Here is a 24,288-nt window from a genome sequence, read left to right as displayed (position 1 = left end):
AAATTATTGGATATATTTTCCTGAAGAAATGGAAAAAGAAAGGTAATTTGAAAATATGGTTGATCATTCAAGACCAATGGGTTTTCATGTCGAATTCACATTATGTTGTATGTTATTTGTGAAAGCCCTCTAGAGAACGTGTCAATATTCAAAATAAGTTGATTTATTGTTCCATTGATGATAACTCAGTAATAATAACATATGGGGTATCAATTCTTTAATTTTGCTCGATGGTCTTGTACTTGAGCATTCATATTCGCAAAATAAGATTCTGAAGCTTCCAGGCGAACCTCAGTAGAGAATATCTCAATGGTGCCGTTTAATGCAGTTTGATTGATCAAGGCAAAAGTATAACTCATTAAGAAAGATCCTCGCCAAGCATTGAGGCTTATACATAATTGTCCACGAAAGTAAATACCGAACATTATATTGCAAGCATGCATGCGCAAGGAGCGATTCAGGTAGACATCTATGAACGTACTACTGCTTTTGGATACTGACTAAAGATAATTGCTTGTGATTACAAATCAATTGTCCACTTCATAAGTGGTGCAAACTCACGAAGTACTAGCACTACCAATGTTTTGGTAGCCTAAAATTTCTCGAACCCAGTATCATGAAAAGCTGAATGTTACAGAAAGTACGCATCTCTGCCCAGGTATCAATTGCATATAGAAGAGTCAACCTTTACGGTCATCTGAAAATAGGAAGAGTGTCATCAGCCAATGCAAAATGAAATCACAGTCGAGCTTTTACTTGCTTGCTAACAAAAATACCTCTAATCTATACCAAAACATGACAAATACTGGACATAACTGTGTGCTCATTTTTCCTTGCCTAAGTACACCAACATATTAGACGTACAACCGTACTTAGTCATCAAGTGATTTGGAACAATTGGTATTCCCCTGGTTACATGAGTTAACTGCCAGGCAACTTTTTGTCATCATCTTCTTGATCATCAGTATTGGACAAAATAGGTGTCTCACTGTTTCTCTCATGAACCCCCGAATCAGAATCCTGGATGGAGTTCCCTTCAGAATCATTTGTTGACACCACAGGCGTTTCTTGTTCATTCTTTTCTATTATATTGCCATTGTCAGGAATATCCGTCCCCTCATCATAGGGCTCTGTGGATGGTTGAGCATGCTCCATAGAGAATTCCATAGGTTGAAAATCGGGCAATCCTTGCTCATTGTCATGGGAAGTTTCTCTGTCATGCTCTGCAGTGCTACTCAAATGTTGAACATCTGGTAAAGGCTGATCATTTTCATGGTTTGGTACCATCTCAGTTTTCTTGAAATAGTTTGCAAAAGGTTCAGTGTGTTCTTCCCCAACTTCATCTGATTGAATATTGGGCAACTCTTCGGCTGCGAGGCCTGGAACCATCTCATCAGATTGCTTACCACTGTTCGAACCATCTTCAGGATTATCGCTTTCTTCCATCTGATTGCCACTATCTGCTTTGTTGAATGCACTTGCAGCATCAGCAGGCTCATGATCTTCAACATTAAGATTTTCCTTATTGCTAAGAGACAGGGAAGCTGAAGATTCTTCGTGGTCACTGTCTCTACTTTCTGGAGCTGGAATAGTTTCACTTCCTGAGGCTGGAAAGGACTGGAAAGTATCCCAATCATCTTCCTCTTCTGAACTACTGTTGTTAGACTCTTCTGAAGGGTCTAATAGAAGGGAATTCTTCTCTCCACTTTGCTCTGTCTGTGTAGGTAACTTTATCACTAAGGGTGGTCCAGGGGATGATAATGGTTTAGGGTCCTTATCTTGATTGACGGAAGCACGGATTATGTCCTGAAGATGGAACTGAAGTTAGAAGTCATATCTTCGGTGGTTTTACACCAAGCTACTCAGTAAATCATATGTACTTGGAGAAATAAGTTACAGGAATTGATTTAGAAGGGGTAATTGGATCACGCAGAGATGAACAGGACATAAACTCACAATTTACTCAAGGATTATCAAATTCTAGAAAGTGAGAAAAAAAGACAAGAACCTGAAGTTGCTGTCTTTGTCCAGCAGGCATTGCTAATAGAATATCCTTGATGGAAGCTGCTGAACTAGGAATTTGAGCAAGTTGCGAAACAAGTATTACAGCTACGTTTCGCAAATCATTAGCTTCCTGCAATTAAAAATTGATCATAAATATAATGTCAAGTAAAAAGAATACAGCTCAAGGACTATAGCTTTGCCATTACTTGGGAAAGTGAATCATTGGATGCTGAAAAAATCATGAGAATAGCTTCCAAAAGCAGATGTATTAGACCCTTCTGATAATCACTTCCTTTTGACAATGTTTGCAGAAGCATTAGAATTTTTAGACCTTCTCCAGCAATAGCAACTGCTTCTCTGTTAATTGGCCTCTGTTATCAAATCACATGCAGGCCATTTAGGATGTGATGCCAATAGGACATTTTTTAGATTTACAGGGCAAAACTATTACCTCTAAAATGTTACGAACTACGCTGAACAAACCCTCAACGAGCTCCACAACAAAAAATATCAAGAAAGCATTAAATTCTGCACCAAGTCCCTTCTGTAGCATGACTTTCACAACCTGCAAGCCGATTGCTTGGATCTGCACATAAACTTCTAGTTACTTTATTTATAGTGAATACACAAGCAAGGAAGATCCTAGAATATCGTCACCTGTATGTCCGAATCAGTAAGCACAGACTCGATACACTGAATGCTAAGATGCAACCCTCTGGATAAGAGAGGATTGCTCTCTTGATTTTCTCCAGGACCTTCAAATACAAAAGCTAGAGTGGCATATGAAAAGAATTGTTCAACAGAATATGCAAGCTTCAGAAGCAGCATCTTGTGCAAGCTGGACCTCTTATTTTCCAGTTGATGAATTGCCTGGACGCAATCGTTAGTCAGACTAACTGTTGCATTTAGACAAGCTCTGGTTATTGATACCAAATGGGTAATGCTATCAGCCCCAAGTTCAGATTTGCCTGTAACAAAATATCCATCATCTTATTCACAGGATGTCATTTAAGGAAACATTACATACACCATACAGTAGTTTGATGGATTATCAGATTCAATTGAGAGGCTTGTTTAAACTATTCTACATCAGCAATATTTGCTAGACTATGTGCCCCAAGTACAGATTTGCCTGTATTGAAGGAATCCATCATCTGGTTCATAGGATGTTGCTCAAGGAAACTCACACTATCCAACAGCATACAGTATGATGAATTATCAGGTTTAACTGAGAGCCTCATTTAAACTATATTACATCAGCAATATTTGCTAGACTTATCTGAGATCGAAACACACGCACACATATGTACCTCCAGAGTAAAAGGACATAAAGCAACTTTTCCTTACCTAACTGCCAAAAGCAGTCATAACCATAAACAGATGAGAAAGAAAAGGAGCATGCAGAAAATATAACCAGTTTTGCTGATGTTACTTAACATGAAAGTAGCCAGAACATCATTTTGTGAATAATAGACTATTTCTTCCAAGTGAACGTGAATCATAGATCTTTTTTTAAAATATATATTAAACTTATAAAAAATCTCATAGAAAATTCACGAATTATTTAATATTTATCTTTACAATAAAAGATAATAAACATAACAACTAAAAGTAAATAAATCCATTAACTAATTTTCAAATGCTTTATTTAAAAAAAAAGAAACGCTTTATTTTTCATAATATCTACGTGCTGAAAAATATGTATGCTTTTTCCATTTTTCATCATTACATCCTTTTGTTCTTGTCCATTCTTAGACTATGTAATGTATATTGATCCATTCACAATACTATGCACATAAATATATATGTTTGCTTGACATTTACACTTGCTTTATAATAAATCTTATTGATGGAAAACTGTTAATTTTCTATAGTAGTTATCTTTTTATTAAATATTTTATGTATTTGTATAGACTGATGATGTTCTTGCGGTCCCCAAAACTATGTTGACAAGATATTTAAATCTTTATATGCAATTTAAAGAGAAAAATCCATCTTTATATTTGTTCAAAGGAATAAAGAAAAACATAAAAATCTTACACTTTTTTGTAATTATTTCATGCTATTTACTTTTTGTTATGTATGAACCACACTTTTTTAGGTTATGCGATTAAGATATTTGAAGTGAGATTAATGGAATTTCTTTCTACTATATCCTTTAAATGGATAATATCAATATATTTTGGAGTAGAAATGATTAACATTTTATCTTTTGCTAACCACATGTAAAATAATATTGTTTTTGTTCAATTTTTCTTCTCACAAGACATTTACGTGCTTTCTGAAATAACATCCGAGAGAGTATTCGAAATTGAGTTTCCGTGTAATTTATCATTGCTAAGATCGACTTGAGAAACAAATGATTTTTCATATGAAAGTACTTGAAGAAGTAAAAATTAAATAAGAAAAATATACACCCAATTTTCACTTATAATGTCTCTAATATAATGTAGGCATGCACTTTAATGATTGTTAGAGAAAATTCTATTACTTTAAATAAGACAACTTTTTGATCTTTAAATTGTTTCCTCTTTTCTTTCCTCACTTAGGTCTTAAGATCCAAATAAAGTTTAAAAGACATCACAAGAGGAAAAGATGCATATTATATATATATATATATATATATATATATATTAGGGTAAATTGCATTTTGCCGTCCGAACTATGCCCATTTTAACACTTTGCCATCAAACTTTTTTTTTGGTCTCAACTTGCCATCTCAACTTTGCGAAATTTGCACTTTGCCATGTATGTCCGTCTTTTTGTTGATTTTTCTGCTAGAAAAACATCACATACTGTGCGTATTTGAATATCATATCACATAACCTTTAAATATCACATGTGTGCTGCATGTAATGGTTTTCCGATAGAAAACTTGATTGAAAAATAGTTATAAATGGCAAAGTGCAAAATTTCATAAAGTTGAGATAGTAAATTGATACCAAAACAAAAAATTTATATGTCAAAGTGTAAAAACGGGTATAGTTCGGATGGCTAAATGTAATTAACCCTATATATTATTAGTTGATAAGATTGTATTATCTTACTATTAATGGTGCCAAATCAATGTACTAATAATTTGAATGAAGATTAATAGTTCTATTTTCTATTGTTTTAGAGTTTTTAGTGGTGTCACATCAATGTATTATTAAAAGTACATATTGTTATTTTATCAAGTTAATAATGAAAGATATGAGTTTATGCATGCATGTGATTATATATGTATTTATCACGGTAAGAATGGTAAAATATTTTTCAGCAGAAACACAAAAATACAAACATTTTCTCTTACTTCAAAATAAATGGAGATTGAAAATTTTGAATCAAAATGAAAGCAAACAAAGCAGTGAAGGTACTTACTAAGTCTCTTTAACAATGAAGCAATGGACTGGACAAAGTCATATATTCTCGATAGGGATATCTCCGTTGATGCTTCTCCAATGCACTTGTAACCAACCAAGAGAAAAGGCAACAATAGTTTTAGCTGCATCTGCATCAACAACCGCGTTGCTAATAAGAAAATAACGAAGTCCTTCAGTCCATTGGCACTTATTTTGTTTGAGGTGCAAGTGACTAAAAAGCTCTAAGTTTTGGCATCACTCATTCACCATCATGAATTAGCATAGCTACCTGAGCTTCAGAACGTTCCAATAGTGTTGAAGCGGCGGTAAGTGCAGCAGATATACTATTTTCCCAGCCTGAAGGGTGCTGAGAATTCATATTGTCACTGAACCAAAAGCCAGACAGATTATTTTTCAGCCATTAATTCTCAAAATACTTTCAAAAGTATAACATGAGATACATGTACCTTAATAGAAGTTTGAAAAGATAAGTGACACACAATTCTGCTGCCAAATATGCAAAATTCTCCACATTAAGGAAATCTTTAGGACAGTTCTGAATAACCTGCTAACGCCAGGCAGAAATGAGTGATCAGAACCACATACCCACTAAAATCCCCCAACACTGAAGCATAAACACTTTTCGAGCATTTACAAGTGTGTTTTGTTTGAGCTCAATAAGTGGTTAAAACCCAGCTATGAAGTTCAATTTTTACAGATTGACTCGTGTTCAGGTACTTGTTACCAAATACATAAACTTCTCTCAAGATTAAGCTATTGAAGCCCAGCAACAAGTTCAATTTCAAATTCAAATATGACTCGTGTTGAAGTATTTGTTATCAAGTACTTCAAATTCTGTCAAGATTGAGCTATCAAAGCCAAGCATTAAGTTTATGAGAAGAATGATTACTTAGAGATTGTGCTTTTTGATCAGATAATCAATTGATATTTTGTCACAACTGAATACGAGATAACAAAGTTTACATGCATAATCATGAGCAAGCTAGTTTTTTGGACACAGGTCATTGTCTTTGCTTCTATATTGTTTGTTGGGTCCACAAAGCTGGATTAGTTTGAAAAAGAATGAGAAATGTCACTCTCATTACCTGTGATAGAAAAAAGACGGCAAGACAATCCCATGTAGCTTCCTTGAAAATTAAATATGAAAACACCTGCATTTGTATTCATACAAAGTAATGATTAAAGAGGCACATTCAAACTAATGATAATCTGACGAAAAAATAATGATTAGCCCCATGATTTCGGTCTACATGCAAACTTTTTCTAAAGGAAACAAGCATGCTGACAGTGAATAGATGGTAATAGAGGATGATGATTAAGGCTATGAAGCTAATCTGTCCTGAAAGACTTCCGACACAAGATAGACTGCTTGATTTTCGACTTACGCCCATGACATCCTCTATGTTTGCCCAATGTAACCATGAGACTTATAAAAACTCTTCTTTTCATGACCATTTAATCCTAGAATTTGGTCTTTTTCCTAAGGGAATGAAGCATCTCATGCAGATGGGGTAAATGGTTGTAAAAGCTGAAAGGAATTTGAACACCTTGTAATCGCTGTTGTTTAAGGTGTTTGGCAACAGAAGAACATGATTATGCAAGTTAACTTGTGTACATCTGCAATTTAAAGTACAGACAAGTCTAGGCTTCTGTCCTCTGCTTAGGGTCCCAACCTTATCTTATTTCCAACTAAGTGAAGGGACCTATCTATGCACAATTTTAGGCCAGAGCAGGATGCCATCCCAGCGTATGCTTCTTTCCATGTTAAGTCCTATTTTCAGAATACTCCATTTTTCCAAGTATGGGTGTATCATGTGTATGTTGACTGTATGATATGACGTTGCATTTATTGACTTTTCCCAATATAAAAAATAAAAAAGTTAAGCTAACTGGAGCAAACACTAAATTACAGTTGCCTAAGACAAAATGAAAACCCTCCTCCCCAAGACAGATTGAAACTCTGAATTTTTTTTGAACTAAAATCTCCTCCCTTTGAAACAGACCAGAACATTGAATTGCAAAATAAGAAGTCTATAAGAGGCAGATCATAACTATAAAGGCACACTGTAACCAGCACCATATGCATGTCTCATCAATTAACACTGTTACATGTGGTTACACCAAAAATCAGTTCTATTCCCTTCATTGACATAAGCTAGAATCATAAATGCACACCAACCTGCAACAATTCTCTGCAAGCATCCACAGTTAGGAACCCAGAGGAGAAGAATCTTTCAGTGGACATAAATTGAAACACAGGGAAGAGAATGTTTGAAGACACAGAATTGGAATCATCAACTGAGATGTCGCTACTGAACTTGGATTTGATGCAACACATCGGTATGATGTGTTCGCCAAGGGTAACATCTTGCTCCTGAAATAGAAGCATAAGTAAAAAGCCCCACAGAAACTGAAAGTCGTCTAATTGCAACTCAACCATGCTGTATCCTGAAGTGGGTATGTTTCTTGATCTGTCTGTTGGAGATGATTCATTCACACAAGAACCTGCAGGAACTGCATCCAACACCAGGGCTTGCAGAATCACAAGCCAAGCTTCTTCTAGACATGGTTGCAGCTCAACTGATACAACTGATGATTGGATTCCATCAAGAAATGGTTTCCACTGTATTGTACAAACAAGGGAGCAAAGGTCAGTACTAAAAGCTAGTCTTTTTCCTTCAGAATGACACTTTTCTTTATTTGAGGCAAGTGGCATTGGCTGAAGCAAAAAAGCTTGAAACTCACATTTTCCAAGTGTAGGTGGAAACGAATACAGATGTAGTCCTTCAGAAAGGAAAGCCAATATGTCCCCAGAATGCTGGAACTTTTTGCAAAAAGTGGCAGTAGAGCTAGATACTCATCAGAAATTTCATCCCCTTGTCTCCTTAAGGATTCAAATACATAACACTTGAGAGAAGCATGAACAGTGAGAAGCCTTACTTTTATCTGAATTCAAGATGACAAAAAAATAAATATCAGAAAAGGCCTCCTTCAAGGTATCATTACCAAGTTTTATTTGAATGCTGGTACAAAATCGAGTAACATTAAGCAAAGAACAATTTTATATTAATCTATTTCTATGACACAGGAATATGCTCAAATGCAAATGAACCTTGCATGAGACCCATTCAGCATATGATGGGTAGTAAAGCTCATTGAAGTCACTGAGTGGCCGTGAAATCAATGAAAATATTCTCTTGACAGCAACTTGGTCTCGACTGATGATCCCACTCGTCAGCATCTGGAATTCCATCATGTCAGACTATCTGAATGAATAAATGTTAATTTACTTGGAAACAAACCAAAGATATACACCTATACCTTAGTGGCTAGCTGCAGCCCTGCTTCCAGTAAAATTGGGCCTGACGATGAGTCCAAGGCACTTCGAACAGCAGACACCAGCTGGGCCTAGAGTGAAAATTTTAAAATCCACTGTAAGTTGACTCCTAATGAAAATGTGTCTTTGCAACGAGGCATTAACAGCTTGTTCGAAGAGACCACATTATGACCAGGAGATTTATGAGACAAATTGAGTACAGACAGAAGTTAAAGCAGGTAGAGTGGCAAACCTGATACTGTTCCAGAAGGAGGTGATCAGGAAGCTCAGGGTCCGGGATTGCTGCAAACTAACAATGTAAAGAACAAAAATGAATATGAAATAAGATATTTGGAGAAACACAGTTTAAGCTTAGTTAAAGTTACTTGGAATTGATTCTAGTTTCAAATCCATTCATCAGAGTATAACTAATAAAGTTGGAAAGGAAAGAATGTCTTCAGCAAGGCAAGAGAAATTTAAACGAGAAAGAGACAGTGCGGGATCAAACTGGATGTGTTTGAATTGCTTGAAAAGCACTCATATATACAAAGAATGTGAGATCGTTAAACTTCTTTTAGCAAAATAGCAAACTAAAGGTGCGTATGGGCCCTATGGGGTTGCAAAATCTTCCTTGAGGCATGTAATTGAGCCAATCAGTATGGAAAGTGTGAATAGAGCTACAAAATTAAACAAATTATTTGATATTTGGCTTGAAATCAACTGCTAAAATATCATTTGAGCTCACTTCCTTGAGCATAGGATCAAGCACGAACAAACATTTGCTAAAATTCGAACGTCGCTCATCTAATTAAAGAATAATGAAATATGGGAAGTATCACTTGCACTAGTTTTTATTCACGGCTGTTCTAGATTGACTCATTTAATAATTGAACTAAGTTTAGAAAGAATTTCAGACCTATAAGAAATTTAAACCAAGTTTGAGTAATGCCTTCTTCAGTTTGACTCTAATTGTGATGAAAGAACATGTGTAACTCATGGCTAATTCACAAAGTAGAATCACCATTAAGCCAAAAATTTTGCATCAACCTTTCACTCTTCTCAGTATTGAATCTAAAACTCTACTCAAATCTACAGCTGAGAACTCTATATTACAGAAGAAATGATTGAAATAAATCTACACTTAAGCTGTGCACAATACTAGGGACAATACTTGGTAGACTCTTGAAGAATCTCTCTCTTAGCAGGTCATAGCCCCTCAATCTCAAACTAAGAACACAAATCACATATATAAAACTTATCTAATATATAAATCAAGGAGTGACACACTGAAGGTCCAAGTGACATAAAGATAATTCTTGCTGCTTCTCTGTCAGAGACAGAGACAGAGACAGTGAAAATGAAATGATTAGATGCCGGAGAAATACCTTGTCCATAATTGTGCATAGTAGTGACACACCAATTGGCCGCATTTTTTCAAACTGAATGGTGCTTATCTACAATACACAATATGGTAGATATCAATAATCCAAATCATTTCAGCTTATGTAACTAAGATAGCTGTTTTACATTCACCACCTGATAAGCAAGAGAAATGAGATCTTGCAGTTGAAGAACCAACCAGTCACAGGATACAGGCCCCTTTGCAGGTTGTCCCTTTGCCAATGAGAGGTCAAAGTGAGAAGGATTCTCTCCAACAGCTTCAGGAAGATGATTCAAGCACCTAATCGCAATCATGTTTTTTAGTCAAAACCATTGTAGCAGAAAAAAAGATTTGTCTTGATCTGTAACCTATGGCTTGCATAAGCATGAGAATATCACATCATATATTGTGTAATATCAGTCAAAGAATGTAACGAAATTATATCACATTGCTTGAATGGACACTATCACACCAACCCCAAACTTCGCATACTCACGGTGCAAAATAAATTCTCACGTGTTTGTGTACTATATTTTATCAGAACATACAGTTTGAAATCTAATGTAATACATGACCTCATGAGTTCATTAGTTATGAATCTTTTTTCCTAAAGTAAAACAAAGGGTAAATTACATTGACAGTGTTAGGCCTAAAATACACAAACAGCATCTGCCCTGCCTTCTATACCTACGAAGTTATAGTTGTAATTACAACTACACCTCCTAAAACCCTCTTCACACGCAAAGCTTACACAAACACCCCTTGAAAAACATTACACAATTTCCCCTCATGGGGTGTAAAGATAGAGGGTGTTTACGTATTTTGGGCTAACTTCGGGGTCGTCAATTTAATTTACCTAAAACAAATCAACCTCCTCCAATTTTCAGATCTACCCAAGCAGGATGCAAGTAGGCTATATATATTATGAGATAATAACTGAAAAATATTCAGATAGTTTAAGCCCCATATGATATCGATCATTAATGGGTTTCACTATCTAGTGGTTAAACTGGCTTATTCCCTAATTTTCATCGGCCCCATACCCAAATACATTGATAAGAGACTTCAGAAACTTTTGTTTTCCTTTTCAAAACTAGTTCTCTTTTTCTAGGTGGGGCCGATATATGACCTGGTACACAGTTTTGGTAAACAAATAGCAATACCAAATGACATCTGGTACTGAAAATAAAGAAGTCGATTTTATCTCTACAAGTTTAACAAATAAACTTGCAGCAATACCAAAAGATGGACATGCAGCAAATGAACTCACGATTTTATCTCTACAAGTTTAACAAACAACTACAGATAAGCAAGAGTGCAGTTGAAATAAAGTACATAAAATATAATAACTCAGCCTGCTTGCAGCAACACAGCGTGATGAAAGTTGGTTATAGATTTCAAAACTAAATAAGATGACTTGACTTAGCTGAATCACATAAAAGGTAAAGAAAGTAAGGTGGCATACTCAGCAGCAAAAACTCTTGTTCGATATCTGAGGTGCTTATCCCTTGAAAAGTTAGGACTGGTGTAGTCAAGTGTATAACTGCGAATTGGTGGATTCTCCGCGCTGGATACCATGTTCTCATCGTCTTCCCCAAGACTCAATCCTTTCTCACCATCCAGACCAGTTGAAGAATCATTCTCCATTTTGTTAGCCTTTTTTGCATTATGTCTTGATGATGTTGAAAGAATCTAACAGTTCACCAAAAAAAAATTTCACAACTGGAATCAATTTTAAATATAATCAGCAACCAAGACATTCACAAACAAATCATATCCTTTTGACAAATAAGCACTCCTATCAGCAACGTAAAGTTGACTTCAAATCGGTATAGCCTGTATGGCCTATCTGATATATCAATCCCAAGATAAGATGCAATTGCCCCGTGAATCTCAATTTGGGGAAGTATCTTAGGAGGATCTTAAATTTTCAGTCAGAAGAGTTTTGCAGATATGATGTACAAGAATCCAAACTTATACTGGATTGCAAGTATACTTTTTCTGTTAATATTTCAGCACTTAGGTTCCTCCTAATTATCACAATATCCACTTTCTAGAAAACCAGTTTACAAATTCATAAAAGCCCTAACCGACCAAGATGTGTGAGATATTAACAACACAATAATATTTCTTTAAGTCAATTACGATTAGCACTTCTCCGATATTTCATTCGTACAAGCAACTATAAAAAGTGTCATTGATGCACCAGATAATTAACAAACAAACTGAGACCGTGGTTGGTAAGGAAGGGAAGAAAAGGAGAAAATCGTCTTAGCTGCTTGGGATTAAAATAGGGTGGGTAACTAAAGTCAAGGCACACCCACAGATTCCCCACTGGACCCACCAGGTGTTAGGGCACTAAAAGTACTAAACTAACAAGATGTAAAAAATGTCAACTAAAGAACAAAGGTAACGAAGTGGATCACAAATGCAAAATACTGAACAATTCTCAAAAGAAACTCTCCTATTAAACCTTAAAACGGATCCTTTCTTTTCTCCTCAAGCATCCAACTATGAGATGCTGCTCCAACGCCATCAACATAGTAGTTTTGATACTGGAAACAATTCCTCAATGCATAAACGTTTAACTCAATTAATAATAGCAGAACAATAAAATGGTAGGCACATGTTAAAATATTGGTGTTTCGTGGAACAGAAGCTCAAAGTGAAATTAGCATGAATGAAATGCTTCTCTCACTGACTAGTTGAGTGGTTGCACTAGCATAAATGGAACGCTTCTCTTAAGAATGTCATGGACTAGCTGACTGGCAGCATTCTTATGGAATTTTAAGATAAGTCTGCACAAGTTTAGCCTTGTTGGGCATCAGAACCGCATGAAATATGAGATGTGTGAAGGTTCACAGAGCTTATGATTATACTTTAAAGAATGTATTTTGATTTATGTACACAACTATTATAGGTTATATCAACTGAAGTGGCTTATCGTCTAAGTTCCCATTCTCGTCTTAGACTGAAAAATAATCTATAGACAGAAGCAAAAAAATTTCAGGTGAAGTCATACATAATATTACATTCTCATTTCAATACCTCATTGTCCTACAATCTGACAATATAAGCAACTATTGTGACGGCCTATGTACTTTTTTGTTGCATAAAGTACAACATTGAAGAAACCCTCCTAAGCCCTATTCCATTGGAGAAGAAGACATGATAAAATGACAAAAAAAAAAATTAATTCCAAATTTATCATGCTAAACAAGGGAAATCTAGAGATCATACCAACCTCCCCCCCCCCCCCCCAAATGCTTTCACCTTGTTGGACCAAACAAAGCCTAAGGATATCCGCCATGGTGCTCTTTATCCTTTAATTTGCTTAAAACAGATTATTTTTATTAGGAACATCTTCCAGGACCTTTTTCCTGTGAAACTAATTATGCAAAAGAACATATATCATCTAGGCTTCTTTTAAGTTTATGGAGATGCAAGCTAAGCATACGCTGCTACATATACTCCTAAAATCAGTAGTATGCCTAACCATCAGGGCTTGACATAGCAACATACTTTTGACCTGCATTTTCTAGTAACACCCGTAATGAAAAATTCTCAAGATGCTACAAGTGATACTTAATTGTATGTGTGATCATTTAAGTTAAGAGACAATATGCCAAAGGATGGCTAAGTCATCCCAATTAGTCTCTGAAGTTTAGTACTCAATCAACCGGTGGTCAAATTAAAGCACATGATCACTGAGAAGCCACAAAAACAAGGTTGGCCATAATCTCCAAACCTACATTACAGATCCATATCAGGGTATGTGGGTAAGAAAGTTACCATGTCATGGCATATCGACAGCCAGCGGGATGGACGCGAAGGGCATGATGCATAAAGCAACCTCATGATTGTTGTACGAGCTAAATTGCCAATGCTGAAAAGAAAAATAAAAGAATAAGAGTAAAAAAACTATCACAGGATAAAAGTTTTTGAAAGTATGGAACCTCCTATCCGGTATGCATCCAACAAAATCTCTATCTGAGCATAACCATAAACTTTCAGAAGCATAGGTCTTCAATGCATTTTGAGTGGGAACAAGCGAAAGTGAAAAATCTCTCAAGAAAAGTACAATAGCTACAATAGCAAGTAACAGGAGGCAATGTTTATTCCCCTTTAGGAGATCTCTGATTCATGTAGCACCCGTAAAGCGAAATCCGGATTCTTGTTTGTATTATATTGAAAGATCTCTACTATTTTAGTTACTTGGAACAGCGCCTTATTCAAAGAAGACAACAAATGTTCCAACAATTCTTCGACAAAGGACATTAAACAACTGCTTTAAAATGTTCTTTTGCAAAAATTGAGTAATTTATGTCAAATTAATTTGTTTGTGAAAGCACAACAACGTATGGTTATTCCTCTGATCCAGAGTCTGGCAGCAAGACCCCAACATGGGAACTCCTGAATACTAACTTTCGCAGGGGAACTGTGAGTGAAGTGAAAGAGAGCTCATTTTCCACCTACAGACTTTTTGAATGGAAGAAGCCAAAGAGGTTTTCTGTAAATATTCCTTACGTTTAAGCAATAATGAGACACAGTTTTATTAGATCATAGTGCAATATGCTTAATGCTTAGAAACCCTGACTACAAAGCTTAAAGGGGAGATGTTTCTAAAGTTCCTCCACTATAATGTGTTAGGACATAAAGCTCATCATCTTATCTACTAAAAAATAAATCCTTTCTAACCTTGCTACAAGACCAAACTACTCTCCAAAGAAAAGAATAGGAGGCATGCATGGAATAGATGTGTTCATGATGAGGAGCCTGCTCTCCATGACTCCATCTAGACCCAACTAACTCAGAGCAGCTTCTTAAACTTTCTAGTCGATCTGGTATAGGACAAGGACCCTGTAGCTCCATATGAGAAAGGTATGGCAGCTAAAAGAGGCGACTCTTTGGAAATCATACTGCTCACATGCTACCTTTTTGAAAGGTACAGATTCCACTGAAGGGCACACAAGGAGTTGCAAGCAATATGCATCATAGAGATTTACCCATGTAAGCGTGTACATCACAGAACAAATATTAAGAACAATCAGACCAGAGTCTCATAACTTATCAATAGAAATACTGTTTTCTTATCCCTATCAAACTTCCTCAATATTAAGTCAGTATTTGGGCAAAGCATCTTCTAAACTAAATCAGTGCTAGCTTTTCAACTTTATAATAATAATTTATCTAGCTGGTAATAATCCATTACAGAGAACTAATGCTGTCATATTAACTAAAATAGCAGAATTTAATTCTCCCTAGTTTTAACCAAATTGATTTATTCAGTGAAATGTTCCGTTTATTTTATTTGAAATAAATAAGATTAGCATGTGCCAAGAGGATAGTGGATAAAAGGTCTATTTTCCAACTCTAGCAAGTTTCAATTGCCTGAATTTGTGATGAACAACTATTTAAATTTAAACACACTAAACCAAGGCAAAATAATTTGAAGTAAATAGAAAACCTAACAAACATCCTCCTACAAACTTACCCTTCTGTGAAACTGAGACATTCTTACTCTCTTTTCCATGCCTGTCCTCAAGCTTTCCACAGATTTTAGAAGGACTTAACCTTTTCCAGAATAGTTATCATGTAAAATTATACTGTCTTACTTTTGTTCTAACCTCTAATTTCCTCCATTACCTTTCCACTTGACATCATTTTTATCAATCTCATGGTTCTGACTGTTGATATAAAGAATATTTACCTATTGTTTCTTTTACTATCTTTAACATGTACAGAGTTGAGATTCCTTTTTGTTTATAGTATAATATGCCTTTAGCATTCTATACTATTCCACAGTCCCTCTCCTGACTGTTATCTAATATGCTTATTCTTTAAATTTTGATATTGTTTTCTCACAGAAATTCAGTGGTTTTCTCACAGAAAAACAGTGAATGCATGATTATATTTGAGATTCAAATTGTTCCTTTGTGACCCAAAAACCTTAGGGAAGTGGACTTGCCATAATCCAAATTCTTGAAATAGTTCATTACAATGTGGTAAAGGTTTAGCATATGGAGCTGTCTGGTGGCAACTGAGAGAACAAATGATGCTAAATTACTGGAAGATAGGCAAAACATATTACAACCCAAAACAACTACTTTATTTGTAATAAGTAAAAGAGCTGTTTCAGGTGACTAGTGAAGTTCAAAGTAAACAGTTGCAGCAGTGAAGTTTGTGCTGAGTTGAACAGCAAACTCTATGAATGGAGCATCAAAACTAGTGAAGATGGAGCATAATAAATTACAGATTATATGAGCCCAAAGAAATGGATAGAACTCTTTATGAAGAGGAATGAGAGAATTGCAGAAGATAAAGTGCCAAAACTAATGAAGACCAGCAGACAGAGCATCAAGGAGATGATATAGTTACGAAGTACAGATTATATGAGCCCAAAGAAACTGATAGAACTCTTTATTTATCAAATCAAATCAGATTACAAGGAATGGTAGTCTGAACTGCAGAAGATAGAGTGGTGAAGTCAACTCCAGAGGAAGATGAAGGCTGCGGGAACAGGCAGAAATGTTCGAGTTTTGGAAGGCTGCATATAGAAGAAGAGAACAAAGAGCATGTATGGAACACACAGGAAACCAAAAATATACAAGACAAGAAGCACAATGAGATCAAAGTTCTCTTAAGTCCAAAAGCACTCTGAAGGAAAGCAGCCACTCTCAATAATCATTGAGCTTAGAAGACAACTCAGTCTTTATTTTGCTCAAACACTTTGTTTGAAAATCTTAGTGGAGCTTTGGATAAAGGGATAGCTTAAGTGCAACTGAGCTCTGTGCAAGCCAACTCTCTTAATCTTGAATTAAGTCTTGTGTAGACTAGTTATAGAAATCTGAGTATATTCTCGTGAATTCGTCCTACAGTTAGAGAAGAACATATGTAAATTACTCAGCCTTTGAACTGCTATTTACTACATTTTATTCATAATACTTAACGGTTCACTTGATTACACTCAAAGCTCAAAAGCTCGAAGTCCTCACTAAAAGTTTTCTATGTAAAATCTGTCAACTGCTCACAGTCAACTGAGAATTTCTTTGCCGTGCGATTCATGTGATAACACAAGTTGTCTTAATCACCAAAGTTAAGTCAATTGATAGTAAGCTGAGTAACTATTAACTCGGCACTCGACTAAACTCTCCAGTCAATTTTTCTAACAATCTGTACCAATATTTTCAAAAGGTCTTTATACCCTCACTCTTAGACCACTTTGATTTTATATCACTTGACAAACAACCATCTGGCCAAGCAAGGAAAGGTGAAAAAATACCTCCCTCAAGTGTGTTGAATCTGATTTTTATTGTTTAATTGACCACCACAAATTCCTAGAATTGAAGAAAATGAAACTTGTACACTTAAATTATTGCTCATGGCACAGAAATTGATTTCTTCCTAATTGATAGCCAGCCAATGTTCAACATAACTCAACTATTCTACAACTAATTCAAATAACCAAAATCAGGGACAATCTAATAACCTAACTGGTCAGGCTTTAAAAAGAATATGTCAATCCACATGTTTGTATAGAAACCTCTTCGTCAAGTCATCCATTACTCTTATATTTCAGCTGTTTCTCAGGTTCAATCAGAAGTAGAGAGTACAATTCAAGTTTGCATTATACATCACAAGTGCTCCAATCATTTTGAATTTAATGGTTGACGTAACGATGTGAAATTGAACAAAGATCGAATATAACTACATTGGATTACAGAACAACTTGAGTAACAGAGCTGCATATGCCTTATGAATCCTAGATTTTGTTGGAGAACTCATGACCAACTGACAAGAAACTCCACATACACAAGAAAAAGAAATCAACAAACATAAAAGTGCCTCAATGGGACTAGCAAAAGAAAGAGATAATTGTTTCAATGTGTAAAAACAGAGAACAAGTATTAGCATGAAAACGTAAACCTTCCATCAGAAAACAGCTTGCCAAAAATAAAAAGCAGTACTATAGGGGATATGCAGGGAAATAACTTACTCTGTATCAGTTTCCTCATCCAGCATGTGGAACAAGGTTTCTTCTATTTGTTCATTAATAATGGAAACCTGTAATTTGTTCATCAGCATGCCTATTAACATTTTCTAACATCAAAATGAACTTTCAAGAAGATAATAGGAGACACCACAAGGAGAATCAAACGTCTTTATATGAACCAAATTGGTACCAAAATTCTTAAAACTTCAAAAACATATTTACTGAGGATTTGTGAGCGCTCGTGCGGAAGCTTCTCTGCTTAATACACGCATTTTGCAAGTACATAAGCACATCAATAATATTTATTCACCTCTGCAATTCTGCCAGCATATGTAGATATGCTTCTAGCATATGTTGTTAAATGATTTTCAACCATTCTTTATTATTCGACGAATAGAAGTACTCAAATGAGAAAAAATCAAAGGAGGCTGTGCAACTGAACAATTAACATATATATTAGATACAGATTGCTCAGGGAAATAATACTACATAATTACTAACCGGGTCCTTTTCTATAAGGTGTCTTAGTGTGGACAGAGCTAGATGTCTCAGAGTCGGCTGAAAACATAAGATTGAATATGTTAGAGGAACAAGAAATATCTATGCCCATTAGAACATATAGTTGAAGAATACCTGTCTTGAGGACAGAGTAGGGAGGAGCGTCAGCACATGGGAATGCACAGTAACCGCTTGTGGTGCAAAAAGAACAAGCTGTTGAGTAAAGCGCACACTCCTGTCAAGATGATAGGCAAAAGTAAGTCGTTAAGTTTCCTAGATATCAAGACAACCCACTGAAAAGATAAGAAATTTCGATAGAGTTGTAAAACAAGTTAAGCCAACTACCGAGCCCCATGGCCAGCTGCAATAGCCGGAGCTTGATCTCATTTATAGGCATTCATAAAGCAGACCAGCTTACTGCCACCTCATCATTGTTTTTAGAATACTCTTCAATATTATACAAAAATAATATCTAAAACACTGTAAAAGATATTGAAATCAAATTCAAAGATTTCACTTTTGTAAATTGTTTATCACACAATAATAATGTAGTTGCATTGATATCATGTAATGTTTCCAAACTTAAGTTCAAATTTGTTGCAATATCAATATCTCAATGCATTCCTACTTTAAATATGTAATGTTTCTATATATGATCTTATTCATTTCTATTTTATATATAGATATCCTTATAATTTTATCCAAAATAATGTTTTTTAAAGAAATTAAACTGTAAGGGTGAAATATTCTAAAATAATAATGGACATTTTACATTTATCTAATGTAACTTCATATATCTACATGTTACCGAGATACATTAATTGACTTTACTTGCTTTGAATCTAGGTCAAATTTAGCTCATAAATAAAATAATATAAATATTAGTGATAACCACGTAACCATGAAAAAGAAATATATTTATTTGCACGGACACTATGTAATATATGCTTCCATAAATAAGATCAAACAATGTTCTTTTACAATATCTCTTGTATTCTATAAATAATTATGAATCGTAAGATACAGTAATTGACTTTAATTGCTTTGAATCTAGGTAAAATTTATCATCGCTCATAAATTAAATAATATATATATATATATATTAGTGATATCCATGTAACCATAATAAGAAATATGTTTATTAGCACGGACCTTATATAATATATGTTTCCATAAATAAGATCAAATAATGTTCTTTTACAATATCTCTTGTACTTTATTAAAAAATTATGAAGTGTAAGACATTTACAAAATTCTTATCATATCTGTTCGCATAGGCATTCTAGTTTTACTCCTATAAATTCTTCTATTTTATCTATTATAATCTAATCTAAAATAAGAATTTTCTTAGCTGATTACAAAAATGACACTCTAAGAAATAATGAAAAAGTTTCATGCTTTTATTTGGGTGTATATATGATCTAATGCATGTTCTCTAAAATTTATTAAGTGTGAATACAATTTATAATGTAGTATCAAATATATAACCATGAAAAAATTGTATATTTCGACCAATATGTTTGATTATGCATGCACCTTTATAAACTCCTTATATTTCATAAATAATTAATGGATGAATATATGTAAGTAATCATTTATTAATACCGATTCATATTTGATTTCCTACTAATATTTTTGGTTTTGAGATAAAGTTTTTAACCTCTTTTTATAATTAAATCCATTGTAACGATTTTCTTTTCACAAATGAACTTATAAAAATAGTTTTTGGAAATAACAAAGATGTTATTTAATTTTAATTCCAAATTTTAATATTTTTATATTATATATCCTAAGGGGCAACAACCACAAGGTTGACTTTGAGCCTTGAAATTTTGCCAAGCGGGAGGTGTTTACCCCCCACCAACCCACAAATATTTCGTTCATGTGCTTACATACGAATTAAAGTAAATAATTGTAGAGGCTACATACTCGAGAAGCGTTGCTGTTTCTTGGCAGGAGCTGATCTCTGCAACAACCGACTACGCACAAAGGCAAATTAGGTGACATTCAACAATTTAGGCAACAAACTAGAATGAGACCTAGAAATACACCTACCATAGATCAAAGTTTGATACAACAAACAGTTACAAAGAAGAATTTAAGAGGAATGCTAAGACACATTTCCAGTGCACCTAATTTGCAAAGTAGGACCTAAACCATTGAGTTTAACATTTAAAATAATTATAATCCACTACCTAATTAAGCAATTATTTCCCTATCATGTCAAGGTATTGTTGCAAAATTTTCTATGCACTGGGTCCGAGGACCCTCTGGCTGCAATAGTACAAGCCCATGTATTTTGATAACGTGTCAATTACAGCTCCAGAGTCCAGGAAACCAGTGCGCAGAAGCATCATTGAGGTAACATAATTGGCTATAAAATAATAATCCATTACCAACACAATTTGACTGATGGGACATAAAGAAAGTATTGGAACCTGTAGTAAATTGACCGTTAATTTATCATTACGCTGATATAACTACACTGATGCGACATACAAAAAGTAATAGAAGCCAGAATAAAGTAAGGTATAATTACACTTATTTCTCCTTTAAACATCTACATTAACAACTCACTCCTTCCTTTCATAATTACAATTATCCCCCTCTCAGTTTACCAAATATCACACCTTCCCTATCATTAGGATTCTAGATGAAAAATGATAAAGTTGAAATAACTTTGGCGAAGTTTTCTTGCCCCTAACCCAGCTGGCCAACAAACGCTTGGTAAGACTTCAAACTTAGTGGGGATGTAGGGATATAAGATACATAAAAGAGAGAAATATAATGAAATATGAGTGAAAAATTTTAGTTGTTTAAGGCTGAAACTTTAACCATTAAATGGTTTCTTTCAGCCCTTCCAAATACATGGCAGACTTGTTCAATAAAAATGACTTGTTCAAGTGTTTCTCTAGTGTTATAGGAACAAAATATTAAAAAGATATGTTGTCAAAATATAATTAGACTTAATTTTACATATAAAATCAATTAAAAATCTTCTCCCTATGATCTTTTGTTTCCTCTCATTTCTCTTTTGTTTTCTATTCTATTTTTTTCTTTTTTCCGGCCTTTTTGGGTCATAACTTCTCTTCTCTATCTCGAGGTTACAAAGGGTAAGATGAGGAAGGGATGGGATGGCAAAGAAGAGGGTCAAAACATGGATATAAAAGGTAGCGAAGGAGAGAAAGATACAGAGCAACACGAAGAGGGAAATGCAGGGGTAGCAAAAGAGGAAAGAGAGAGAAAAGGGGTGGCAGATGTGAGGGAGAGAGAACACTATAGGGAGCATAGGAACAAGGAAGAAGGCAGTGATAGAGAGAAGGGGATAGGGAGAGAGGGATGACTGTGTGGCTTTTGAAGGAAGAGGAAGGCACAGGCGATTATGGTAGTGAGATGGAAGGAACAACAGAGAGGAGTCGGGTGGGAGAAGAGATGGAGGGAGAGCAAGAGAGATAAGGATGATTGATAGTGGAGGAAAGGTTAGAAAGGCAGAGTTAGTTCAAGGGTTTCATATGATTCGATTTATTTATTGAGTCAAAACAGCAAGGAGCCGAGTTCAGTCTATTCTAAGAACTCAATTAGAAGATCCAAACACTCCCCATGCAATTAGGAATAGAAAAAACCTTTGGGATCAAGATACTTTAAATGTTTTAGGCAATACAATTTAATTATATCATATTACAACAACATGCCTTCAGCTAGAAAACATTACAGAAACACCTTTCCACAAATATATAATAATCAACAAAACCCATGGGCAAAATGGCCTTTACCAAAAAGTCATAAGTGGACTTCTCTTTGTTTTTTAGGGCCCGAGTAAAACAATCAATTTAAGACTTCCTTCTGGGTTTTCTAGTGGAGCAAAGTTAGAGGGGAGGTTTTCGTAATCTTGAAGAATGGGAAGAAAAAGGTGTAGTTTTGCTGTTTCAGAGGAGAGGTAAGTCTAATTAAACTTCCCATCTGCCTGATTTTCAACAGATTCAATCCAAAAAGTCAACATTTCTGCAACTCTTATCCAAACACAGTTTCATTTTCAAGCAGAAATGCCTATAACTAAATAAGGCCTAAACTTTCAAGCCTTACAAAAATTTAAAACCAAACCTTGCAGCGGGAGAAAAAAATGCTCCCAGGGGCAAGTTCAGGACCTATAACAGCAACAATAGCATTAATAAGGCGGCCCACTGCCTGCTGCATATCAACCCAACCACTCTCCTCTGACAGGATAATTTCCACAACAAGGCCAAGTGTTGCCTGCAATAACAGTAAGCAGAACATAATATTTGAAATAACTCGATAACATTTAAACTTAGAGGTTTGGCATCCTAGCCATAGCTTTAGCAAGATAAGTACTTTGACTCAAACATAGTTAACTGAAACCTTGTCACTGAGCACACTACATACACCAAAATTAGCTCTGTGAACAGCACAGTAAAAGTATTCAAGTTTATGTGTTCAAGTGAGTTCACATTTCTGTGTCCAGTTCTCAATTGACAAAAAAAAATGACAGAAACATGAAAGATGTTAAAAGTAAACATCTTGATTAAAACCAACTGGAATTTTCAGTATCTATATTTTCACATAGGTTTCAAGAAAAACCTGAAGTTTACCCAGCTAATGAACTTGCCGAAAATTAGTTTATGTTAAACTCTCTTCAAAATTCCACTGGTCTCTTCTTTTCCACTTCATGGTTGACCAGAAATCATTTGAAGATGCATATAACAAGAAAGCAAAAGCATCGATTTCAACAACCAGACTCCTATTATGATAAGAAACTTGAAGTCTTTGAATACATCTTTGCTACTGAATCAGGCTAGCTGTAGCAATTGTCATAACTTACGGCGAAAAAAAAAAAGATTGAGACCCCATTTAAAGATGTCACATATATACCTGAACCTGAGATACATAAGACAAGCCTGCTGCTTCAATGGTCAATAGAAGTCCATGCAAGGACCAAATCTGTAAACTTGATATTGAACTTTTAGCAAGCGAAGAGACAACATTCACTGTAATAGGAACTAAACTTGACAAGGCCATTCCTCCTGCACTGCAGCAACATGATAAAGGAACTTCTCAATTATTCTTAGTGCAGCAATCAAGGTCAATTAGTAGTGCTTACAGAGCAGAAAAATTCATGACGGTGGTTCTTGGGGCAAAGGCGAAAATAATACTGGAAAGGCAATTTACTTCCCAGGGCTAGTGCAGAAGCTGAGTCAGAATTCGCCTAGTATTTTAAGTCATCAATTACCAATAATAATTTTCCATTATAACTGATTAACGATGTATAGGTTGTCTTAAGAATTTTATGAACTATAAAGTTAGAACCTAAGTAATCAAACATCTTTTTCATAGCACGTACAAGATGACAGAAACATTTCTATGAAAAAATCACGAAGATAATCAAGAAAGTGGACTAACAAACACAGATGAAAAAGAAGAAAACAAGTTAAATTTCACAACGAGAGAACCTACACAGATCTCCTCACATTATTTAATGTGGTTTGACATATTAAAAAAAAAAGATTTTCTGAACTTTTGATATTTTAAAACTCCATTGTTTGGTTGCTTTTTGTGAACAACTTCCACATTGTACTTGTGCTGTAGTTATTTGAAGTAAACTAGATTTTCCACCAGTAACGTGTAGAACTGGGGGAATGCCAAATCGAGGTAAATTTTCAGCCTCAATGGTCATTGCCTCCGTTCCTCGAAGCAAGACAGGCAGTGAGGAGACTAGAAG

At 35.0% G+C, this 24,288-nt stretch overlaps 1 protein-coding gene across 1 annotated transcript in view; it reads right to left on the bottom strand.

The window, feature by feature from the left end:
* Nucleotides 1–631: 631 nt before the first annotated feature.
* SWEETIE (HEAT repeat-containing protein) overlaps nucleotides 632–24,288 on the bottom strand; it is a 46,476-nt gene continuing 22,819 nt past the window's right edge. Inside the window, exons 25-48 of the mRNA XM_011101260.2 lie at nucleotides 23,442–23,598; nucleotides 22,656–22,805; nucleotides 20,484–20,533; nucleotides 18,690–18,789; nucleotides 18,558–18,614; nucleotides 18,060–18,127; nucleotides 13,856–13,949; nucleotides 11,529–11,755; nucleotides 10,219–10,363; nucleotides 10,068–10,136; nucleotides 8,936–8,992; nucleotides 8,688–8,774; nucleotides 8,479–8,607; nucleotides 8,112–8,312; nucleotides 7,546–7,989; nucleotides 6,452–6,517; nucleotides 5,813–5,910; nucleotides 5,635–5,731; nucleotides 5,365–5,494; nucleotides 2,662–2,972; nucleotides 2,456–2,590; nucleotides 2,211–2,375; nucleotides 2,009–2,134; nucleotides 632–1,806 (exon numbers count right to left, since the gene is read on the bottom strand). Coding sequence (XP_011099562.1) covers nucleotides 922–1,806; nucleotides 2,009–2,134; nucleotides 2,211–2,375; nucleotides 2,456–2,590; nucleotides 2,662–2,972; nucleotides 5,365–5,494; nucleotides 5,635–5,731; nucleotides 5,813–5,910; nucleotides 6,452–6,517; nucleotides 7,546–7,989; nucleotides 8,112–8,312; nucleotides 8,479–8,607; nucleotides 8,688–8,774; nucleotides 8,936–8,992; nucleotides 10,068–10,136; nucleotides 10,219–10,363; nucleotides 11,529–11,755; nucleotides 13,856–13,949; nucleotides 18,060–18,127; nucleotides 18,558–18,614; nucleotides 18,690–18,789; nucleotides 20,484–20,533; nucleotides 22,656–22,805; nucleotides 23,442–23,598 — 4,048 coding nt within the window. The 3' untranslated portion in view covers nucleotides 632–921. The remainder of the gene's footprint in view (nucleotides 1,807–2,008; nucleotides 2,135–2,210; nucleotides 2,376–2,455; nucleotides 2,591–2,661; nucleotides 2,973–5,364; nucleotides 5,495–5,634; nucleotides 5,732–5,812; nucleotides 5,911–6,451; nucleotides 6,518–7,545; nucleotides 7,990–8,111; nucleotides 8,313–8,478; nucleotides 8,608–8,687; nucleotides 8,775–8,935; nucleotides 8,993–10,067; nucleotides 10,137–10,218; nucleotides 10,364–11,528; nucleotides 11,756–13,855; nucleotides 13,950–18,059; nucleotides 18,128–18,557; nucleotides 18,615–18,689; nucleotides 18,790–20,483; nucleotides 20,534–22,655; nucleotides 22,806–23,441; nucleotides 23,599–24,288) is intronic.

The sequence above is a fragment of the Sesamum indicum genome, linkage group LG9, assembly GCF_026168435.1.
Source record: "Sesamum indicum cultivar Baizhima isolate 11 linkage group LG9, ASM2616843v1, whole genome shotgun sequence".
Taxonomy (NCBI): Eukaryota; Viridiplantae; Streptophyta; class Magnoliopsida; order Lamiales; family Pedaliaceae; genus Sesamum; species Sesamum indicum.
This window is presented reverse-complemented; position numbering and strand designations above follow the sequence as displayed.